The 16,052-nt window shown below is 37.9% G+C and overlaps 1 protein-coding gene across 1 annotated transcript in view; it reads left to right on the top strand.

Moving 5' to 3' along the window:
* SPMIP7 (sperm microtubule inner protein 7) overlaps positions 1–16,052 on the top strand; it is a 52,005-nt gene that overhangs the window by 25,289 nt on the left and 10,664 nt on the right. The window contains exons 4-7 of the mRNA XM_036918996.2: positions 4,517–4,655; positions 6,028–6,095; positions 10,560–10,601; positions 12,576–12,683. Coding sequence (XP_036774891.2) covers positions 4,517–4,655; positions 6,028–6,095; positions 10,560–10,601; positions 12,576–12,683 — 357 coding nt within the window. The remainder of the gene's footprint in view (positions 1–4,516; positions 4,656–6,027; positions 6,096–10,559; positions 10,602–12,575; positions 12,684–16,052) is intronic.

Genomic DNA, 16,052 nt, shown 5'->3' with positions numbered 1-16,052 from the left:
GTCATCTGGAGTGAATGGTGTGTTGAAGTCTCCTAAAACGAATGCACTACATTCTATTTCCTCCTTTACTTCTGGTAGTATTTGTTTCACATATGCTGGTGCTCCTGTGTTGGGTGGATATATATTTATAATGGTTATATCCTCTTGTTGGACTGAGCCCTTTATCATTTTGTAATGTCTTTCTTTATCTCTTGTTACTTTCTTTGTTTTGAAGTCTATTTTGTCTGATACTAGTACTGCAACACCTGCTTTTTTCTCCCTATTGTTTGCATGAAATATCTTTTTCCATCCCTTGACTTTTAGTCTGTGCATGTCTTTGGGTTTGAGGTGAGTCTCTTGTAAGCAGCATATAGATGGGTCTTGCTTTTTTATCCATTCTATTACTCTGTGTCTTTTGATTGGTGCATTCAGTCCATTTACATTTAGGGTGATTATCGATAGGTATGTACTTATTGCCATTTCAGGCCTTAGATTCGTGGTTACCAAAGGCTCCAGGTTACTTTCCTTACTATCTAAGAGTCTAAACTTAACTCACTTAATATGCTGTTACAAACACAATATAAAGGTTCTTTTCTATTTCTCGTCCTTTTTCTTCCTCCTTCTTTCTTTATACATTAGTTATCAAATTCTGTATTCTTTGTCTATCCCTTGATTGACTTTGGGGATAGTTAATTTAATTTTGCATTTGCTTAGTAATTAGCTGTTCTACTTTCTTTACTGTGCTTTTATTTCCTCTGGTGACAGCTATTAAACCTTAGGAACACTTCCATCTATAGCAGACCCTCCAAAATAGACTGTAGAGATGGTTTGTGGGAGGTAAATTCTTTCAGCTTTTGCTTATCTGGAAATTGTTTATCCCTCCTTCAAATTTAAATGATAATCTTGCCAGTCAAAGTAATCTTGGTTCCAGGTCCTTCTGCCTCATTGCATTAAATACATCATGCCCCTCCCTTCTGGCCTGTAAGGTTTCTGCTGAGAAGTCTGATGTTAGCCTGATGGGCTTTCCTTTGTATGTGATCTTATTTCTGTCTCTGGCTGCTTTTACCAGTCTGTCCTTATCCTTGATCTTCCCCATTTTAATTACTATGTGTCTTGGTATATTCTTCCTTGGGTCCCTTGTGTTGGGAGATCTGTGGATCTCCATGGCCTGAGAGACTTTCTCCTTCCCCAGATTGGGGAAGTTTTCAGCAACTACCTCCTCAAAGACACTTTCTATTCCTTTCTCTCTCTCTTCTTCTTCTGGTATCCCTATAATGTGAATATCATTTCACTTGGATTGGTCACACAGTTCTCTCAATATTCTGTCATTCTTAGAGATCCTTTTTTCTCTCTGTGCCTCAGCTTCTTTGTATTCCTCTTCTCTAGTTTCCATTTATTGTCTCCTCCACCATATCCAACCTGCTTTGAATACCCTTCATTGTGCTCTTCAATGACTGGATCTCCGACCTGAATTCATTCCTGAGTTCTTGGATGTCTTTCCAAACCTCCATTAGAATGTTGATGATTTTTATTTTGAACTCCCTTTCAGGAAGAGTCACGAGGTCCATATCATTTAAATCTTTCTCGGGAGTTGTATTAATAATATTACTCTGGACATGGTTCCTTTGATGTTTCCTGTTTGTATATGGCGCCCTCTAGTGTCCAGAAGCTCTATTCTGGAGCTGCTGAGCCCCTGAAGCAATATCAGGGGTCGCAGGGGAGCGGTACTGGTGCCTGCGGGTAGGAAAGAGCTGTTCCCTGCCTCCTGGCTGCTGTGCCTGTCTTCACTGCCTGAGCCAGTGGGCCGGTCACACAGGTATAAGTTTTTGTCCCAGAGCAGCCAGATATGGATCCATGCTTTCCACAAGCAGCCGGAATCCCAGTCTCCCCAGGAACTCTGCCTGTATTAACTTTCCAACCCAGTAGTCATGCAAGTCTCATGAAAGCACCATGAAATGTAGGTTTGTGCTCCCAGCGCAGATTTCCTGAGCTAGGTATTCAGCAGTCCCAAGCCTTCCACTCCTCCCTGCTCCGTTTCTCTTCCTCCCACTGGTGAGCTGGGGTGGGGCAGGGGCTCGGGTCCCACAGAGCCACAGCTCTGGTACATTACCCCGTTTGCTGAGGTCTGCTCTTTTCTCCAGGTGTGTGCAGTCTGACATGTCCTCTTTCCTATTGCTCTCTCAGGATTAGACAAGCCAACTACATTTTCTAATTGTATCCTGTTTTAGGAAGAAGCCTCTGTCTCTCCTGTCACGCCGCCATCTTTAATCCAATCTCCTGTTCATATTATCTTGTATTATATGAATAATTTAGAGACCACCAATTTTAAGTTACATTGATTACAAAAATAAACAGGTCTAGGAAGAGTCTTAAAGAAAGCCTATGTTTTATGGAAGAAAAAAGTCCAAAACAGAAAGGAAATAGAGAGGGAGGAGATAAGAGAACAAGGTCATAGAAAACAAGGGTAGAGAAAGCTTGGAAGTTCATTTACTCTTCAAGAAAACATACAGAGTAGCTATTATATGTTTATGCTCTGAAATTCATCATGAATAAGGCAGAAATCTCTAAAGGGCTATGGATAATAAGCAACAAACATGATACGTAGGATGAATCATATCTTCTAAGGTGAAGAGTCTAGGAAAAGATAAAAGGAAAAATGTAGAAAAGTGTAAGGTCAGGCATGTTCTGTGTGTGAGCTAATGGGCTTCACTAATGAATAGGTGCTCTGGGTAGGCCTCCTTCAGTGATGGGATTAGAGTAGAAGCTCAGAAGAGGTAAGGGAGCAACATGCGTATACATGAAGTGGCTATTATCCAGGTAATGGGAATATAGAATGCAAGCCGTACGTCAGAAGTGTGCTTGGAATGTCCTGGGAGGACAGGAGGACAGGGTTCCTGGAGCAAAGTAAGAGAGTGGGAGTAAGGAAAAGCAGAGGTGGCAACATGCAGGCAGTGCTCAGGACCCAGGTCTTGTGGGTGCTTTCAGCATCTGTGAACACCAGGGCTTTTGCTCTGAGGGAACACAGGGTTTAGCAAAGAAGTGGCAGGGACCAGATTGTGTATCAAGACACAGTATTGGCTGCTGTGTTCAGAGCAGACAGGATGAGGAGAGAGACTGAGAGGCCAGGTAGGAGATTATGGCTGCATCCAAGTCAGAGATAAGTTTGGCTCAGAGGGGATGGTAGGAAGGTTTATGCAATAACTGCATGCATGCATTATTCTTCTGGATATAGTTGAAAATAATGGTAACACAATTTCCAGATTTGAGGTAATGAGTCAGAAAGATAGTGGAATCAAGAATTATTCCAAGGCTTCAGACCTTGCAGCAGGATGGGCTGAAGTTACCATTGCTTCATGTGATGAAGGCAGGTAGAGCAGGTATGGAGGGAAAGATAAGAAGTTGATTTTAATCTTGCTGAATAGAAAGATGTTCATTAGACATCCAAGTAGCCATGTCAAGTGATGGAGCATGTGGATCTGGAGTTTAGGAGAGAGGTCTGGGCTAGAGAGAGAAATAAGTTGGTGCCATGGCTCAAAGCCTGCTATGAAGCAATTGCAAGTCAATGTTAACAAAGTGTTTCAGGGAGGAGGGAGTGGTGACCTATTTTACATCATGTAAGTGGACAAGTAAGATGGGCAGATTTTGTACACACACACACACAAACACACACAAGATGGCTGGAATCTTTCTACCATGCTCATGACTTTTATTATTTGGTTGCATTGGTATAGAAAAGGAGGAATGCTGCTAACTCTTCGAGGTAATAATCTGGATTTGAGTCCTGACTTTGACCATCTGTGGCTGAATGACCTTAAACAAATTAAATTCTCTAAGCAATGCTTCATTTATTTGTAAACTAATGATCTTCCTGCCCTGCTACAAGGGTCAAATGAATTTTTTTCTTTGTCATCTGTAAGATATATGTAAGTATATGCATTCATTTTCTACTACCATGTAACAGATTACCACAAATTTATCAGCTTTAAACCACACCCTTATTATCTCACAGTTGTATGGGCCAGAACTCCAGGCATGCCGCAGGTGGGATCAAGGCTCAGGGTTTCTCAGGCTGGAATAAAGGTGTCAGATGAGGGTGGGTCCTCATCTTCTGAGAACTGTTGGAAGGATTCAGTTTGTTGCAGCTGTAGGGCTCATGAGACTTGTTTCTTTAAGGACAGCTGGAGAGCATCTGCTGATTTTTTTGTCTCTTTTTAGGGCTCACCTGTTTAGGTCACACCCACTTAGAACAGCTATCTTTTGATCAATGCAAATTCAACTGATTAGGGAACTTAACTACAGGTGCATAATCCGTTTAGCACATGAAGTTGCCAGATAAGGTATCACACAGGGGATATCCTCCCATCTTCCTTTGCTCTGCCCTCATCTGAGGGGAGGTGACTAAATACGGCATGTACAGCAAGGGGCAGGAAACCCTGAGTTCACCTTAGAATTCTGCCTGTCACAGTTGCCATTGTCATGAACTGTATCAATTGAATACATATTTTTCATAAAATGTGATTATTTAATGATTTCATAGAGCTTATGAAGTTGTTCCTTGGGACAAGATGCTACCACCAAAACTTGATCCAGAAGAAACAACAGTGGAAAAAGCTGCTGATGTCATCTCACAGTGTTTTACACTGAAGAGATATGAAAGGCTGCCAGCAGTAACTCAGGTCAGTGATTTGGGACCTTAATTGCTTGTGCACAAGCCCCTTTTGCCATTTGAATTTGCATTTTTGCAATAGTTCATTTATTACTGAATTGAGCTGCAAAACTGTAAGTCACAATTATACTTACTTTACTGTGAAAAGAATAAGTAGATATATACATTTATGGAATTGAAAGTGCCATAATCATAAAAGTCACCAGTGACCTCAAATCATTTAATGTTATCTATACTGAATTTTTAAAAATTTTATTTAAAGACTCCCTCTTTCTCAAAAGTCATTTGCTAAGACTGTGTCTATTTTAAACATTGCAAAAGAAGGAGTAAATAATGAAGAAAACATGGAGAAATGATTATGATTCCACCAGAAAACCTATTCTGAAAACAGATCTTGAAATTGAATCTAGAATTCACCTTTGCATTTTCTGAGCCAAAATGGGAAAATCCATGAGTTAAAGAGCTCTTATCTAGTAAAACAAAGCATTCCTAGTTGTCTATAGAGATCTCCATTCATTTCACTTCTGAACATCAAGAATTCATCCCATGGACTATTGTATACACGCTACACTCAGGGTACTTTTCCTAACATCTGGATCTCTCTATGTTTTTCTGCTGATTAAAGCCTATCACGTTTTATAAAGTCCATACTCCTTTAACAGGATATGTCCCCAGTTCTCTGTTATTTTCCCAACCCCTCCTCAACCCCATTTCTTCTTCCTCTCCCCCTTGCCTGTCCACCCCATCAGCCACACATCACTCCCACACTGTATCTCTTCTATCACATTTTATACTAGACCTCCCTCAAGTCCCCAAATCTGCCATGCTCTTTCTCAGGCCATATCTTTTGCAAATAGCATTCCACTGCCTTCAGCACTGTATTTTTATTCTGGGTTCAATCCAGAGAATCTTTCAGGTCTTATGTTAGACCTCACTTTCGACTTGGTAACACTGGATTAGATGTCCCTGCTCTGAGCTCACACTGATCCCCTCAATCTTTTGGGATTAGTCTGGGCCTGCAGAGTGGGTGAAGTGGATCCAAGAGAGCACAGTCTCTGGGGTGAAAAACAAAATCAGGCCTTTCACAAGGGCTTCAGTCCAAAGAAGGTGGGTAATGAGGCACATTCCAGCTATGAGAAAACAAACTGCAATGGAGGGTTTAAGAGCAGGCAGAGACCAGGAATGGCTCTGGAACAAACCCGGAGTTGCTGAGGATGCTTGGGGTGTACCTTTCACTGGAGCCTGGGCTTGCCTAGGATGCAGAGAGGACTGTTCAGAATATGGAGCTGATACACTAGAAATTACAGTAATTGGAGCTTATTTACTAGAGAGTACAGTAACATGTTCATGTGATGTGTCATTGATTTTGATGATGATTTTAGATGGTTGGTGGACTCTGGGACAGATTTCAAACAAGATCCTTTGTGGCACCAGTTAAACCAGTTAATTTGTAAGTTTTATCTCTTAATATTCTCATTACTAGAATTTCACCATCATATATTTATGGTTAAGCCTTGTTGTTCTAGCCCATGGGTTAAGGAGAGGGGTGAGGAGCATATTTCTAGAGAGCATTCCAGAGACCCTCAGACTTCCATCCCTATGACTGAATACAAATTCCAGTTCAATTTCTCAGGTTGCTGCTTTTTCTTATTTTCTCTTAACTCCCTTTAAAATATAGACTATTAAATATACAGCAACATTTAAAAATAAAGAATGACTTTATGAACAATTTGATATAAAGAATTATAACATTGCAAAACCCATGGACTCCACAGGATTATAATTTTTTATCAACTTGTCTATCATATAGTTATTTTGTGTTCTACTGCTGCTAGAACATATGGTTTCATTACTAACCCTTTCACAGATGTGATTATGTACATTTAGTTTAAAATAACTAGGTGTTTCTGCCTTTGAAAAATGTCACTGTTTTGTCTCTTTACTTTTGTTCTCACTACAACTCACAATCCAGGTCATCATTTCTTTTTATTTATTAAATCAATTTTCAATATTTCAATATATACAATCTGAATATGATATAATCTGTGTATCTACTTCCCAGCTTGAGAAATAAAGCATTACCAACACAGTAGAAGCCTCCATGTGCTTCTCCCTAAGCACGTGTTCCTTCCACATGGATCACCACTATTCTCCATTTGATGTTTCACATTTTCATGCATCCCTTTAATCCTTTAAAGTATATGTCTTATTCTTAGCCAAGATATGGTATTGCATGCCATGTTTATAAACTCAGTATAGGTGATGTCATACCCCTGTTTGTACAACTCAACGTTTTTGTTCAGTATTGTGCTTGTGAGACTCATATATGATGCCTTCTGTATCTTTAAGACTTCATTCTCCCTGCTATATCATCTTCCACTCAGTGGATACACAACAATTTATTTATCCATTCTCATAATTTAATTTTTTTCTGTTTTTTATTGCAGTTGGAAATAATGTCCCCTTATCTTCATGCTCCAGAGTATAAAAACTTTTCTGGCATTTATCTATACATACTTGTGTCCACAATTTCTGCACCAAGAAGCATACACTTCTTACAGTCTAGATATTGTCACATCCTTCTCCATATGAGTTTTACCAATGGACTCAACTGCTGGCAGTACTTGAATTCCCCAAACTGCACATTGTGGCCAATATTTGGATTTTTCAAGTTAAAAAAATTCCAGTCTTTTTGTTATAATTTTAACTCACATTTACCTGATCACTAATAATAATTTTTTAAGTTATGACTTGTGTGTTCACATCTATAACTTACCTGTTCATCTATTTTGCCCTTTTGCAGTTTGGTTATTGGTCTTTTACTTATTGACCATTAAAACTTTAATGATTATTTTTCTGAATAAAATCCCCTTATTGGTAATAATATGCATCAAAGTATTTCCCTTTAGTCTGTGACTTTTCTTACAGCATCCATTCCTGAACTGAAGTTTTGAATTTTAATGAAACTGAATTTATCAACATTCTTCTCCATGTTTTGTTATTTTTTTGGAGATTTTAATATAAAAATCTTTTCGTATCCAGAAGTAATAAAGTTTTATCCTCTTTACTTACTTTTTTTTCCTAAAAATTCAAAGTTCTCTTTTTCACATTTATGTCTTTAAACCGCTTGAAATCGACTCTTACTTATGATGTGAGCTAGGACTCCATTTCTCAACATGATTAAGCAATTACCCTGGTCTAGTTCAACAAAGCAGACCCTACTAAGTAGTTTAGTGAGTGATTTGTAGCCATTAGTGGTGAGTTGCAACCCATCAGTTGTATTTTATAACCAGTACTTTATATAAATTAAATAAAATAGAAAATATCAGAATGAATCACATGGAACTTTAAGCCAATAATTGCATTTTGCAACAAATAGCACAGCTGGTTATGAGGAAAAGTGTGGGACAGACAATGTATAAGAAAAACATGCTGTCCGCGATGAGGTCATTCCATCTTTTGTTTCCAGGAGTTTCATCTGAATTTTTGGTTTGATGATAGTCAATTTAATCATCACCTCAATGGAGGGGTTAATCTTGTACATTTAATTTTATATTTACCTAATCCATGATAAATTGCTAAGTAAAGAAGATTTTTAGCCTTAATCAGCAAAACAAATGAAAGTTTTGGTAAATTTCAATCATGGAAAAATGATATCAAAGGTAAGATTTTTCAGATCTTTGACCACTGTACAACTTCAATACAACCAGCAAAAACTGTTCTCCTAAGAAGAATTTTTGTTGTTATTGGAAGAAAAAAGAATAATGAAGTAGAAATAAGAAAAATCATAACTGCTAGGTTTGGAATTGTAAATAGTGACAATATTGAGAAAAATATTGGGTCTTGTCAGCAAACTTAGATTTTTTTTTTGACCCACATTTTTAAAATGTGTAAAGATTTTTATAAAGATTTTTTAAAAGATGTTTTTGCCAAATGTGTAAAATTTTTCAGTACAAATAATAGATTCCAATGCATAAACTAAATGGTAATAATGTTGAAAACAAACAAAATAAGATCCTTGTATATACAGCAAGCTGAAATGACCGATAATTCCATTGAAATACCTTTTAAAAGAATAAGGATTTAAATTGGCACTAATGCTTAATATCATGTGAGTGCTAATGAAAAAAAACTGTTTACATTCTTGTGGTAAAATAGCAAATAGATTACCCAGTTGGTAGAATTTTTATTCCAGTTTTATGGGACAATACTTTTTAATGATGAATCATCCAATGAACTAGAAGCCCTACGCTTCCATCAGAACTGCCACGTCTCAGAGCTCCTGAGGGTCCTTCTCACCTCAAGCCATGGCAACATTGGTCCCAGGAACTCACGCAGAATCCAGCAAGTGAATGTTTATTATGACACCTTTATCAATAGTCTTCAAAGCTAGAAACCATCAGGATATCTTTCAACAGGTGAATGGAAAAGCGTGCACTGGACAAACATGCTCAAGAGCACCCATGCAAAGGAATGCTACTCAGGAGTCAAAAAGACAAACAACACACAGCAGTATGAATCTCAAAAGCATTTTGCTCAGTGAGAGCATCTAGAGCCAGAAGGTCACATACTGTATGATTCCATTTATATAATATTATGGAAAAGGCAAAACTACGGGGAATGGGACGATACCAGTGCTTGCCGTGAGTTGGGGGAGAGGAAATGAGCTGAACGGAAAGAGCCTATAAAGGGAACATTTAGGCTGGTGGAACTGGGCTGTACAGTTCTGTGGTGTCAGCTGCCTGACTGCGTTTGTCAAACCACAGAACTGTATGCCACGAAGAATGAACTTAACTGAATGCAAAGTAAAAAATCAATAATAAAGCTTACCAGGATATTGGGGAATTCCAGGAGGGAATCCCAACTGGAACAAGTATCTGTGTTACAAACAAGTGACATAACTGCACTTAGGTGGATGGGGAGAAAAGGAGTGCTCCTGAGTAAATTTGGACTACAATAAATTTGGATACAGAATTTTGACCAAATACTGTAAGGTTACAGATGAAGAACTGTATATGAGCAGTTTACTCTAGCTGGTAAATGTGTTTCTCACAGGGAAATGGGTTGCCAATTCTAAAACATCTTACATGTGTGCTAGGTTTGAATGACAAGCACACCTGGTATTTAATGGGAGGTAGTTTTCACGCTGTCAGAGAAAGAAATTACAAATAAGTAAGAGAGAAAGCCTAAGGATGAACTGTGGGTTCTGGAGTAGAGTGGGAGACATCCTGTGAACTCATGTTTATTTCAATATTCATACAGATAGTAGCTGCAGAGACATATGTAGGTATGTGGACCTCTGTGGGTTCCTATGCATCTGTACATTCCTAGCTCTGTCCAAGGAGAGGGCCTAGAAACAAGGCCACACCAGTAGCGACAGGCACATTTAGCACCCAGATGTTGGTTTTTAAGCACATTCTCCAATAAAAGAAATTCTGAGGTCCTTGGAGAAATGGCTGATTCTAGGGCCAGAGCTCTTTGCAGTGTTGCAAATAACTGCATATTGTATAAGTCACTGAAATTGGTGCCATAGCTGCTCCATCTGTACTGTGGACTATTAGACTTGGATGTCAATATGGCCCACTTAGAAGTAAAAATTCTGTGTGTCTAAGAAAATGCGCCCACTTGGTTAAGCCAACTATTGCATGTCTAATCACTAAGGAAGTACACAACAAAAATCCTAAGAGGAGGGATTCACAATAGGGCTGAACCATGAGTCAACCGACACATACATCCCTGAGAGTTTGGAGTTTTATTTTTTGTTTTCACCTAAACCTACTTCTTTAAATCATTTCTGTTTTAAATTACAAACTCTTGGAGCCCAATTCCTATGGCTAAAGACTCATTTTTACTACTGTGGCAATTTGATATTTAGTAAGTATCAATAACAATTGCCCTTTCTCTTTTTTCTAAGTGTGAGTCCAAGTTCTAGAAGCAAATACGTTCCTCTCTATACGTAAGTAATGTTTTCCTTAACGTTTTAAAAATTACTAGATTTACATCTAAATTGTAGTTGCTTTCATCCCACTAGTGTTTATAACTCACCTTTTAAGGTACCTTATGCTTTCTAACAGGGTTCTAATGTTTTCTTAGCACAGTGCCTGTTTAATGTCAGCAGTTTCCACACAGGTTTGTTAAAGATTTTGATAAAAGAAAGGAAGGGGGAGCAGTATTTTTCTGTTTTCCCAAATTGGTTATTTTGTGAAATAAAATACCTTGGGTGCTACTAACATTGGGTGTTGTCAACCAGAAAGGCTTCTACACTTGATGAGGAAGGTGTGCCCGCTAACACTGAAGCACAGAAATCCTCCTCTTGCTTTTCCCCATTTAACCCTCGCTTTCCAGGCATGGCTGAGATGAACTTCGGCCATCATTTTGCACAACCCACCTTTCAGTTTGTTCAGGCTGTTAAAACAAAATACTACACACGGGGTGGCTTATAGACAATAGGCATTTTATTGTCCTATGCATCCTATTGTTATGTATATTTAATTTAACTGCAGTGGATGGAGAGCGCATATGGAATCACTTCAATACTTTTAAATGTATTAAGACTTGTTTTATGTTCCAGCATGATTGCAGTAAACATATCATATGCACCTGATATATTTTCCTTCACTTACTTTCAGTCTATTTGTATCTTTATATTGAAAGTATACCTCTTGCCTTTTTATCCATTCTAATAAGCTCTGCTTTTTAATTGGAATGCTTAGTATATTAACATTTAATGCAACTATTGATGTATTTGGGTTAGATGCACCATTTTATTAGTGTTTTTTGTTTTCCTTTATATTTCTGCTCCTCTGATCATCTTTTATTGCCTTCTTTGAATTATTTAAATGTATGGACTTCTTTTAGCATTCCAATTTAAGTCATGACTTGGCTCTTTAACTGTACAGCTATATATTACATTTTAGTGGTTGCTTCAGAGATTACAATAGACATCTTTAACTTGCCGCAGGCCACTTAGAACTGATATGTACTGTACTTCACATAGTGTATGAACATTACGACCATACTCCCATTCACCACACCCTGTCATTCCTTATTCTATAGTTGTCACATTGTTCTGGGGGCTGGAGGTCCTAGATCTGTATGCCAGTGTGGTCATCAAGGGCCCTCTTGTGGGCCACAGACTTCTATCCTCGCCTGGACATGGGAAGGGACCCTATGTGGGAGTCTTTGACAAGACCCTTACTGTCATTCCTGAGGGCCCCACGTTGTGCTCTGAAGTACCTCCCAGCTCCTAATACCTCTACCTCCTCATGGCATCATCTTTGGGCATTAGGATTTCAACATATGAATTTGGGGGGGATATAAGCATGCAGATTGCAGTACCTTAGAACCAAGCAAATCCAATAAAGTGGAGGTGTCTGGGCCTGTCATCTTTGTCCCGCTTTACTGTTGCTTCTTCTGCTCTACAGTAGTTGACTAGGGTTGGTACTAGTGGCCCGGAAGTGCCTCGAGGACACTGACAGATGTCACTCAGCCGTCTCTCAGGCTCCTGAAGGCACACCGCTGGCTGTCCAGGACCCAGGGCACTGCGTAGGTTTCCATCTTCCCAGCACCCCTGGTAGCGCCGGCAGGCACCTGCCTCAGCTTCCCCGGGCCTCCTCCCAGTCTCTGACGGAGGAGCTGTCCCAGGACTGCAGAAACAGTCAGTTGCTTTGCTCAAAAACACAAACCAGCTGTCACTTTCACTCTGTCCCAAACTTAAGTTCACAAGTGCCTGACAGCTCTTACTCCAAAAAAGGGAAAATCCCCTTTCTTAAAGGCAAATTGCTTCATCCTCCTGGTTATTTTTTTTTTTTCATTTTCAGTGTTTGATCTATTTTAGCAAGTAAGATTTCCTTTGAAAGTTAGGCACTGTTTACCTATTTCTTCTATTTCTTATAAAGAAACATGTCATCTTTTCTTGCCACCTCAACAGTGGCTGCGTACAGTCCACAAACGCTGATGACATTGACAACCCCGCTGTAGACACCACGTCTGTGGCCAAGCCTCGGAGCTCGAAAATTCTTTATACCAACACAAGTCGGTGAGTTTCAAGCATAATTATTCCCCTTACTTTACTATGGGCTGATGGGCTTTATTATAAATGAAGGAATAAAAAAGGGCCTAATATGGAACATCACTTAAGAAGAAAGACATCTATTTTCTGAGAGAACTGTAGTTAATCACAAAGGAGATTTCAGTTTTGGTCACTGACTACCCTGGGAACCTTGGTATATATATATGAAATGTAAGTCCTGAGCTCTTTTTATTATGCCACTGAGTTGCCAAAAGTCATAGATATTATGGTATCAGCTTCCATAATGACTGATAAACTTTCAGAAGATTTCATGCAAGGCCAAAGTGTGAATCATGGCAGTATTATCATTGTTAGTTGATATCTATTTTTTTAAAACATCAGCTATGCCCATGAGGCAAACAAGTTAAATTTCACATGAGCTCTCCTGCAGCCATATTCTGCTGTGGCTATGTGCAATATACTATATCCTACCATCATTTTGAATTTTCCTATGTCATATTTTCTGACTAATTCTTCAGACTACTTGGCCGAACCATAACAATTTGTTTCAAAATGAACTTTGGTTTTAAAATATAGCCATGTAACTCATCTAAATGTCTATTTAATTCCACCAAAAGGAAAGAAAAAAGTTCAGGTAAAATGTCCCAGATACTGGGCTAAGAAGGTGCTAATCTAGACTTTGCCCTCACCTAGCTTAAAAATCTGAAGGGTAGATAAACTCTGTACACAAATAATTATCATAGAAAATGGAATAAAATAAGTCTCCTAAAAAGTTAGCTCAGTGTTTTCAAAGTTCAGTTGCACAGAGAGACACAACTCACAATGAAGGCTGTGTGATATTTGAGCTGAATCCTGAGGAAGGACTGGTTGGTATGATTGTTCCATAAATTCTGCAAGGAAATGACTGCTATTAAAAGTGGCAATTCTAAAAGTTTTAAAGGAAGGATTTAGGGATAAAACCACTTAAAAAATATTCAGAAGGCATAAAAATTTAACACTGTTTCTCTTTTGAATTTTGAAATGTTTTATGAGCATTCTTGCTAAAGAATTGAAGCTTATTGTTCTGGGTCACTACTCAAAGAGAAAGAAGAGCTCTCACAAATTTGATGTAGAACACACCATTTCACTTGAGTAACTTCAGCATGCCATTCTACCTCATCTTGCTATCAATTTCTGTTTTTAAAGAAATGAGATTATGGGTGGACGGTGTAACAAAAATTTAGATATTAACTGTACTTACCTGATTTGGGCACTAGAGGGCCTCCTAGTTTGCAAAGTTTCTTCTAATTAGGTTTCAAATTTTAATGTAATCTTAACCTTTCAACACAAAGAAACGCTTTCCACTTCCATTATGAAATATCTACAGATATAAAAATATGTAGTGTCTTATATAATCTGTAAAATAAAGTAACTAAATACGGGTGTGTTCCCCACCTATGTTACTAATATCTGTAAGCCCCTGTGTATTCCTCTTAACCTCATCTCCTGGGACACCTTCTCAACCCAGAAGTCAACACCATCACTTCGTGCTTATCCTTTGCTTGCTATGCTTTGTAGTTTTACTACATACATATTAATCTCTAAACAAAATATTATGTTGTTTCTACCATACCGCGTGTAGCTAAAAACCAATACAAGATGTTATTTGCATAAAGTCACAAACCCAGGAACACCATAAACTTACTTTTCGTGAAGTAGAGAATTAAATACCATCCTATTCAAAAGCAAATATGACTCTTCCTTTAATTCCTCATCTTAAGCTTAAAGATAAATATCTTTATGATATTATCTTGAGGATTCCCTTCATAATTCATGATACTTAATCACGGTGGGTAAGCCAAACCATTCCCTGCCCCTTCAGTAGAAGCCAAATTTCAGACAGAGTCGAGGCCACTGACCCTTGGCCAGGTGGTTCCACCACTGGAATCACTGCTTCCCTAAAGGACAAATGCTTTTCAAATTTCCCTCATTGACTGATTTTGTTTTCCGGTCACCAAGTAATCTGACAATATCAGTGTTTTTTCTATTGGATATGAACGTACTAGTAGTTTGATAAATAGTTTTTTAAAGTCATTGTAGAACTAAATCTGATCATTATAGAAGACAGCAAAATTAACAACAAGAAAAATAACTAACCTCTCACACAAAAAACAGCCATTATTAAGGTTTTGGCATATTCCCATCTGTCATATGCATATTTAGTCTTACTTCTGTAGGTTTCTATAGCTAGATGATAATTTAATACTAGAAATAAAATTTTAACCACCTTACCATCACAACATCATGGGTACATGTTGCTATGAAGTCTCATAATTTTTATTTGTGTAGATGTACTCTCACTCATTAGTTCATTTAGGTTACCTAGTACATTTTTTCCATTTTTTTGTTATGATACGTAACCCTATCAAACACTTTTTATATGAATCATCTTCATGATTTGGAATTTTTTACTTAAGGGAGACTCCTTGAAATGGATCATGGGGTCAAATATATAAACATTCTTAAGCATTTTGCTAAATGATTTTTCTGGAGGTATTATATAAATTTACAGTGGAACCAGGATTTACATTCAATGTTCATGCCCACTTTCAATGCAGTAAAGCTCACCAAACATCTTTTTTTCTGCCAAATATTTTCACTGTAAAAATAATTCAAATGTTTTTAAAGTGTAAAGAGAAAAGTCTCTCTTCCATTTCCAATCCCAATATTAGAAGTTTGATATAATTTTTAGACTTTGTACCAAGCATGCAGAATGTTTGCAATGTATAGGTATATGTATATTGCTGTGTGTGCAGGACTCGGTGGGGTGAATGTGTGTGTGTGTGTGTGTGTGTGTGTATGTGTGTGTGTGTGTTTGAAATATGCAATGGACATTTTCCCTGACACTATGCAGGGCTATTAAAATCTTTTTGATGGTTGCATGATATTTTAATACAAGAGTATATTGTACTTTATGTAGTCCAAGTACTTACTAAATATTTTCCTATAATAAACAATACAGCAATGAACAACCTCTACATACACCTTCACACAGTTATTCATGCATTTCTTGAGAAAAAATCCCTAAATATAGAATTGTTGCATGAGTTTTCTCACTCAAACTAAAATATTTTCTAATTTGGTGGTTTTCCCAGTTGTTAAAAATCATTCAAAGTTAAGAAACTCAAAATAATAATGCTCTTTCCACTGCAGTGTCTAACTTCTAACTGGAGGCTAGTTTAGGAACTAAGAAGACTTCATAATATCCACTGGGTTCAACAGGAATTCTTGAAGCTCAGGATAAACAGCTTTTTTTGTCTCTTCAACAAATATGGGCAGTTTACTGGGACAGGTGCTGTTTAGGAATTTTTTTAAAGTGATGCAAGGTCATTCCTC

The sequence above is a fragment of the Manis pentadactyla genome, chromosome 7 (genome assembly GCF_030020395.1).
Source record: "Manis pentadactyla isolate mManPen7 chromosome 7, mManPen7.hap1, whole genome shotgun sequence".
Classification (NCBI taxonomy): Eukaryota; Metazoa; Chordata; class Mammalia; order Pholidota; family Manidae; genus Manis; species Manis pentadactyla.
Note: the sequence above shows the minus strand (reverse complement) of the source record. Positions and strands in the feature narration are given on the sequence as shown.